Source organism: Oryza sativa, chromosome 4 (assembly GCF_034140825.1).
Source record: "Oryza sativa Japonica Group chromosome 4, ASM3414082v1".
NCBI classification, from domain to species: domain Eukaryota; kingdom Viridiplantae; phylum Streptophyta; class Magnoliopsida; order Poales; family Poaceae; genus Oryza; species Oryza sativa.
This window is the reverse complement of record NC_089038.1, coordinates 25103959-25112234: the sequence shown is the minus strand read 5'-3', so window position 1 is coordinate 25112234 and position 8276 is coordinate 25103959. Positions and strand designations below refer to the sequence as shown.

General features: G+C 39.7%; 1 protein-coding gene across 2 annotated transcripts; it reads right to left on the bottom strand.

Moving 5' to 3' along the window:
* Window positions 1–259: 259 nt before the first annotated feature.
* Window positions 260–3726, bottom strand: LOC4336255 (uncharacterized). Of its 2 annotated transcripts, none has more exons than XM_015781641.3 (8): window positions 3654–3726; window positions 2330–2476; window positions 2102–2164; window positions 1905–1971; window positions 1726–1826; window positions 1519–1563; window positions 948–1409; window positions 260–740 (listed from the first exon to the last, which is right to left on the bottom strand). In XM_015781641.3, the coding sequence occupies exons 2-8, from the start codon at window positions 2459–2461 to the stop codon at window positions 570–572; spliced, it is 1041 nt and encodes a 346-aa protein (XP_015637127.1). In that variant the 5' UTR covers window positions 2462–2476; window positions 3654–3726; the 3' UTR covers window positions 260–569. The 2 variants fall into 2 exon arrangements, with proteins under 2 accessions (XP_015637127.1, XP_015637126.1); XM_015781640.3 differs by having other exon boundaries at window positions 2330–2469.
* Window positions 3727–8276: the final 4550 nt, after the last annotated feature.

The window sequence follows — 8276 nt, the reverse complement described above, 5'->3', positions numbered from 1 at the left end:
TGTCGTCATCTTGGCAGTAGAAGCGGATTGGCCCGAAGATTTCTGGAGTTTAAAATTTTGCTTTTGAAAAGTTTTTGCACAGCCAGTGCAATTTTCCTTTGAAATCCTATGAAGATAGATAGCTCAAATTTATGTGTCACGCTTTAAAGATAGCTCTGCTCAAACCAGGACTGGTAGAAAATGAGACTGCAAGATTCGCCATTGAGTCTGCAGTGTAGATAACTAACGAATGATTCATGGAATATGTCCAAGCAAGTAGTAACAGTTCGTAAATATTTCTGGTATCGTGCTCTGACTAATGCCATCACCGTATAATTTCGGTATGCAGAAGGTTCATTACAATTTGATTTCTTTACTTAGCAACACCACATAGGAGATCTACAAAAGGGTGGAATTTCCAACACATCAGCAAGCACAACAACTGAGGCACACATATCATAATCCTATATTACCAAAGAATTAATGGAACTACGCTTTGCGGTATGTACAGCGCTGCAGAGTAGACATCAAAAAATTGTGTCACAAGGCCAGGGCCCCATTTCATCTTCCCAGCTCCTTGGTTTGCTAGTTTACTTGAAGAAGAACTTCCAAATTTCCCGGTCAGCTAACTCGGTTAAAAAGTGGCCACCAAGGACACCCTCCTCCTCCATCAAAGCTCTGAGTTGCCTTGCGCCGCCATTGGAACCAACCAAGTTCTTCTTTGAAACCACATACAGTACTCCGTATGGGGGTCGCAGGCACTGCAAGAATAGCAGAAACGACGCCGTATTAGCACTTGTGGATCTTTATAGTTGAGTGCATCAATTAAAAATTACTCTAGCAATATTGTCCTACTCAAAGAAAGAGGTTTAGAAGCTTCAACTCATTTATTCCATCACAAATCACAGCTTGATCTAGATGCATGATACATGAAAAGCCAAAACAGCGATAACAAGTGAGGAACTGACCTTTGTGATAAGGGCATAGAGCTTCTTCAAAGAGTTCACCGCATAGGGGACCTCAGAAATCAAAATTACATCATAGCCTCCATCAGCTTGGTCTGTCTCACTGGCCCTCTCCCATGCACGGCTACCAGAAAGTTTCCTTGATCGCCTGGGGCAATTGTCGACACCAACTATGCTGCTCCCATCATGGCTACTGCAGCCATCCATAAAGTCGTCCTCTGAGAAGCTAAGGTTTGTTGGTGCTGCAGGTGGGTGTACAACTGAGAGAATAGTAGGGAGCTCCTCCCAGTCCCCAGCATAGAAATGTACATTCGGGGCTAACAGTTGTCGTGATGGTGTAACAGGGCTCTCTGATGGTCTGTTCTGCCTGTCCCGAGCCTGCTCAAGGTTTGCAAGCACATTGGGTATTGCTCTGCATCTTATTGTTTCTGCATTTGTGTCCTGAAAATGAACTGTGGATGCACCCTGAGGAAGCATCGAAGCATTCAGTCAATCAGTATTCTGGGTAAAGATAACTGAAAGCAAAGATATAGTAAATTGATAATCATCAGAAGCAATGGAAAGATGAAAATACCTTCAAACAGGCAAAAATCCCAGCCAGACCAGATCCACAACCAAGCTGCATCAATTTTCAAAAGGAAGTGAGTTATGCATGAGTCCAAATTATCAAGTTGATTCTGATTCGATGAAAGCAAATGCAAGCACAAAGCATCTACTAAATAACTAAATGAAGAATCTGTAACAGCTAGCCAACGATGCCAGTTTTCTCATGGGAAGTTACCTCTAGAACCCGCTTGCCCCTGAAGCTCAACTGCCCATCACGGATCTCATTTTTAATAATGTTGACGAGAGTAATGGAACTCTCCCAATATTTCAGAGATCCTGAGAAGAAGTGATGAATAAGACTCCATGGTATGGAGGAAAGAAAATATAAGATGTGCTTATTCGTTATGCCCTTACCATCATATTTGGATGCGACTACTTCAGAAGGGGAGAAGGCTATCATATCCGCTACACTGACCTTCCCCTGAAGCATAAGGAGAACACATTAAAACATTAGTGTTTGATGTTTATATTTGATAACTTGATGGTAGCAAGGGAAAGAAACTAGCCAACTTGAAAATTAACAAAATAAGGAATATGCATGTGCTGCTTACCTTGAAAATGTCAAGACCTTGAACATCAACCTTCTCGCCAGCATATTTGTAAGGATGAGCACTCTGAGATAAAAAGGATCAAGACATACTTATTAAATTGTTTACCCACGAAAACAATCCCAAAAAGAACACCAATCGACAGTACAACAGACAGCTGCAAAACATTTGAAGTATTTCTTTTGGAGTTTTATATACAAATGACAGCCAAATCAGAAAAAATAAATGTACCTTTGATGGGATTATCTCGACAGCTGGTGATGGTAGCTGTAGATCCCTTTCTGATACAATTGGCACACAACTCGTAGCCTTGCTGGGAAGCAAGCCAGGGAAACACTGAACAAGCAGTGATGGCGTCTTCATCGTGCCACCTGTTAACTTCAGTTATTAACAACAGTTGAAATTAATTTTGTATTGAAGGAAGAAAAAATTAGATGATTGGACTGTACCAAACATGAGAATCACAAATTTTCAATATGAACACCATCTTAAACTAATATACAAAAGAGAAAAATGGAGTCACTACAACAGACTCAATTTTCCTCTTTTGTAATTTTCATATTTTGTATTTTAAAATAAAGTACAAGGTTCTGGGTGGGAACTGGCATTCCCTAACCCTTGTGTACATGGCTGATTTCTGAAGAAAACTTATATCATTTGAACATAAGTCTAATAACCTACATACATACTGATGAGTAAAAAACCCAACATCACAAGCTGTGACTAAGAACCAGAAGATTGCTAAGCACAATTCGCTATTGTAAAATCAATAATGTTAACTATATGCCTGAATGTGGACAGGATATGGAGACTCTGCTACTTCCAAATCCATAAAGGTGCCTTTAAAAAGTACACAATTAAGAAAGCCACTCCTATTGTTTTTCGAACTTAGTAGAATCTAAACCCCACACATCCATAGAACACCCGAAAAATACTCCTAGCCTGTGCAAATCTGTCGCCTTCTATCACCTCCCAGTAGGAAATATGGCAGAAATAAGATGAAAAAGATTGCCTAAACACATGGATTTGCAGGTGTGAAATCAAGAACGCACGGAGCAAAGCTACCTCCTTTTCACCAGCCCCCATCCACACGCTGCAGTTATACAACATCTGAACTAAATCCACCAGAAATTCAGGCTACCGACACAGCTAAATCACAACTTTGATCCCTAAACCCCCATGAAAGAGCTGGATTCTCCACGCTGCCTCTCCCCATGCCACATGAAGCAGTGGATGCAACATGAAGAAAGCCAAAAAGCTGTTCTACAATTTCTTTTCCGGCTAGAAGACACACATGACACATCACATGCCATGAGAACTTACTCATGAGGCAGTAGCCGCCTGAATCCACAACCTATCCAGACGATTTCCTTCAGATCAACCCGTAAAACTAAACAAGGCGACGACTGACGACAGCTAATCAAACCAAAGCACCCGACGAAAATCTCAAGAAAAACTTCCTCCTTTTATTTTCCCCCACCCTGTCCCTCTGCAAAAAATCTCCCCCCGTGAAACCGAATCTACCACGAACCGAAGCAGAGAAAGCCGAGATTACCTCCTCGACGGGAGCCCCAAGAGGGATCAGAACCCCAACGGCAAGACGCCTCCTCTCCTCCCCTCCTTCCCTCGCCCGCAACGCAACAACACCCCCTTCTTATTCTCCAGCAAGCTGGACCGACCGACCCACAGACCAATGGAGCTCTCCGAATCCTCCTCCAACGGAATTCTTCTTGGACAAATCTCCCTCCCAAAGTCAGAAAGTCAAACCCGCCACACGCCTAGGAGGAGTAGAGGTCGGCAAGGCGCGGGCTTGGGGGTGGGGATATATAGGCGGAGACCCGTGGAAGCTTCGCCGCTTCTGCCATGGCAGCCAGAGAGAGTCCCCCCGTCCGTGTGCAGCAGCAGCAGCGGTGGGAGTGCGAGTAAAGAATCGGTCTCCCGCGGGATGGCGTAATTACCGGATTGCCCCCGTGGGCGTGGGTGAGCGTGGAATATACCCCGTGCGGCGCCGCGCCGTGCGGGAGATGTGGACTGTGAGAGGGGTGTGAAATGTGAATCCCGAGGCCGCCTTTTCCGAGGATAGGCAGGAACCTTTTTTTTTTTCCTTTCTTTGGCCAATTTTAGTTCCAAACTTTTTTAAAAAAAACTTCCAACTTTTCCATCACATCAAAACTTTTCTACACACACAAATTTCCAACTCCGTCACATCGTTCCAATTTCAACCAAACTTTCAATTTTAGCGTGAACTAAACACTTTCACAAACTTCATCACGAAATATTTTAACCTAGCATGTGTTTAATCTGGGGTAAAGTTTTAGCGTGTCACATTGGATATTATGGTCTTGTTTAGTTTCAAAACAAAAAAAATTCATGTTGTCATATCGAATGTTTGGACACATGCATGGAGTATTAAATGTATAAAAAAATACACATATTGTGTGTAAATTGTGATACGAAGCTTTTAAGCCTAATGGTGACATGATTTGACGTTGTGGTACTACAGTAAACATTTGATAATGATGGATTAATTAGGCTTAATAAATTCGTCTCGTAATTTCTTGGCGAAATCTGTAATTTATTTTATTATTAGATTACGTTTAATATTTTAAATGTGTCTGTATATCCGATGTGATAACCAAACCCAAAATTTTTCCCCAACCAAACAAATCCTATATAAGGTGCCGCATGGGGTGTTCGGGCACTAATAAAAGAACTAATTACAATATCCATCAGTAAACCGCGAGACGAATTTATTAAGCCTAATTAATCCGTCATTAGCAAATGTTTACTGTAGCACCACATTGTCAAATCATGGAGCAATTAGGCTTAAAAGATTCGTCTCACAAAAGTAGTTGTAATCTGTGCAATTAGTTATTTTTTAACCTATATTTAATACACCATGTATGTGTCCAAACATTCCATGTGATATGGTGTAAAGTTTTAGGGTGGGTTCTAAACAGGCCCCCTAATATATTTCTTCTGTCCCATAAAAAACTAACATTGTGCCGGATATGACACATGTCTAAATTTAAAATACTAGAATACGCCACATTATATCCTAGATTCGTTTTTTTTGGAACTGAGGAAGCATGTCATATATAAGTTAAAACATTTTGGAACGAACGAAGTAGTCCCTTTGTTTTTGTTTCGTTACACGGCAGATGCATAAGCACATATACATAACTACACATGTCAAACCACACTCACATTTCTCGGAATGTGTCCTCTAACACGTGCTTTAAGGCTAAGTTTTTTTCACTTCACAAGTCACCTTTCTGGTTTTCCGTGTACATGTTTTACAAACTAATAAACAGTGTCTATTTTTTAAAAAGTTTTCTCTACGAAAGTTGTTTTAAGAAATCATATTAATCTATTTTCAAGTTATTTTTTCTAGTACTTAATTAATTATACATTAATAAATCATCATGTTTTCCGTGCGGGACCCAAACACAGCCTAAAGAGACGGAAACCATAGCAAATCTTTCATCTTAGGCCATGTTTAGTTCCCACATAAAAACTTTTTACCCTGTCACATCGAATGTTTGGATACATGCATAGAGTATTAAATATGAAAAAAAACTAATTACACATATTGCGCGTAAATTGCGAGACGAATCTTTTAAGCCTAATTGCTCCATGGTTTGACAATGTGGCACTAAAACATTTGCTAATAACGGATTAATTAGGCTTAATAAATTCGTCTCGCGGTTTACAGGCGAAATATGTAATTTGTTTTGTTATTAGTCTATGTTTAATACTTCAAATGTTTGTCCGTATATCTGATGTGACACGCTAAAACTTTTCACCCCTTAATTGCACACTCCCTCCAACCCATTTTAAGTGCAACCATAAGTTTTCGTGCCCAACTGATCGTCTATCTTATTTGAAAAAAATTATAATTAGTATTTTTATTGTTATGAGATAATAAAATATGAATAGTACTTTACTCGTGACTTATGTTTTTATTTTTTTTAAAAAAAATAAATAAGACAGACAGTTAAAGTTAAACGTAAAAAACTATAGTTGTAATTAAAATGGGACGGAGGGATTAGAGCCTTACTATAATCATGTTAAAGATCTACTTATATATTCGTGGTCGTTTGAACCATAGTGACACCACATCGCTGGTGTTTATCTTTATCTTTTCTCTTTTTTTAGTCGTCTCCGCTGTTGCGTCCGGCAACCCGGCAAACCGGCCGGGCGGCCGCCGTTGGCTCGCGGTACGGTCAACTGCTTGGTTTTGCCGGGCAGCGGCACATCCGAGGACCTTAATTTGTAGCCAGGCCAACGACAACCTGACACGCCAAAGAAATTATTCAAATCTCGCAGAAAAAGTAGTCCTAAATTGCTGACGATCGATTCTGTATTAGAATAAATTTATAAAATGGTAGTATAGTTCTTTTAGGCAAATCTATGTATATCAATCCCTTTGCTTTTAAACTGGTCGTTTGAGAAAAATAGGGACAGTGGGAATTTTCAAAGTTCGATAGAATATTAAGGCCCTCTTTGTTTAGGCTTAGACTTATTGGCTTAGATTTTTAAGTCAGCTTATTGGCTTATAGGATTTATAAGTCGATGGATTTAATGTCCTAAGTTTAGTGATGGAGTCATACATCTACCTCATATAAGCCAAAAAAGCTCCTCCAATCTAGCTTTTGGCTTAATAGTGTTAGAGTGGCTTATGACTTCAAAAACCAAACGAAAAAAGCTGCTTGTTTGTTTAGTCATAGATTTTTTGGTTTATAAGTTGGCTTATAAGCCTAAACAAAGAGGACCTAATTATCCTCATATCAAATATTTTGTTTCCTGCAAAATAAAATATCAGAATATTTTGTACAAGACGGAGTACTAGATAGAAATAACACAGCCTAGTATTCACTGTATATATATATATTTTTTGGAACGCCGACTGTATATATATTTGGTATATATATTTGAGATATAACGAATTGTGAGATTTTTCATGAAATTCTCCTCGCTCACCAATTCACACAGTGAATTTTTCTACTCTGCAAAAGTGTAACGCTACACACGAACTATTACGTCAGCTTGCTAGGATACCTGAAGCTCTGAAAGTCCACATGTTACGCGTGGCAAATCCATATGGAGTACGATTGCAAGGTTTTCATACTGTTGAAACAGATAAGCAGCTTTCATTGCTCGTGAATCTTGTGGGCTGTGGCTGATTTAATTTGCAGGTATATACCTGTTGCAGATGCAGCTATAAATCTATAATCACACGTGACACAGCTATATACTCCGTATATGTGTGGACGGGAGCAACTGGCAAAGTAACATTATGCAGTCACCCTCGTGTCAGCATCGCCCTCTCGAGCCTCACGAAACATTCATGAACGGTACAGTATTACAGTTACATGCATAGTAAAAATAATACTCCAGGTGACATGTCTTTAACTTTACTCATATGCATGTAATGAACTCCTTTATACTCCTATTTCACTTGCAATTAGTAGTAGTAGCTGGATTAAGAACCAGTTTAGATTGAAATGAAACAACGCATTAATGACTCACTGCACCCATCTGGACACGTACGATTGACAGGGTGATCCCGATGATTAAATTAATTAAAGACAGTCTCGTTGTCTCAAGATGATGATGGAAATCATGTAAAAAAAGAATGATGGAAATAGAAAAGCTCATGTGGGTGACTAAAAAATGCGTTGAAACATGCTGGCAAACAACGAGTTCGTGTGATGTTTTGGTCCACGCAACGAGTACGTTACCGGCTACACGGTGCGAGCCGTCTGGTGGTGCCATGCCAAGCGTGTGATGATGAACTTAATTTGCAAAGTTCTTTTTCTTTATTTTCTCCTTCTTTGTTGACCTTGTGCATGTACTGTTCCAGATGGCATCTACTACTACTACACGCGCGCAATCAGTTAAATTGCGTGAGAACTTACGCCATTGATTGCGTAATTAAGAAGAAAAGATCATCAAGAGAGAATGTCAAAGGTGTAGGTAAGGATTATGGAGAGAGAAGGCACTGCACTAGAGTTGTTGGGTGATTTGATTAGGAGTAACTAGCTCGCCAGGATAATCCTTCACTGATAGTCCAACAACTATAACCTAAAAATAAAAATTTATGAATTCCTGCAGAAAAAAAGAGATTAATCAAAAGCACACGACTACACTACCAATAGTAATTTATTTACTCGAG

What these genes read in the sequence shown, in the direction of transcription:
- LOC4336255 (XM_015781641.3), bottom strand. Translation starts at nt 2,461, where the DNA reads ATGAAGACGCCATCACTGCTTGTTCAGTGTTTCCCTGGCTTGCTTCCC. An exon ending in TCGAGATAATCCCATCAAAG is followed by an intron (nt 2,165 to 2,329) that starts GTACATTTATTT and finishes TTTTTATCTCAG; the next exon opens with AGTGCTCATCCTTACAAATA. An exon ending in GGATTTTTGCCTGTTTGAAG is followed by an intron (nt 1,410 to 1,518) that starts GTATTTTCATCT and finishes ATGCTTCCTCAG; the next exon opens with GGTGCATCCACAGTTCATTT.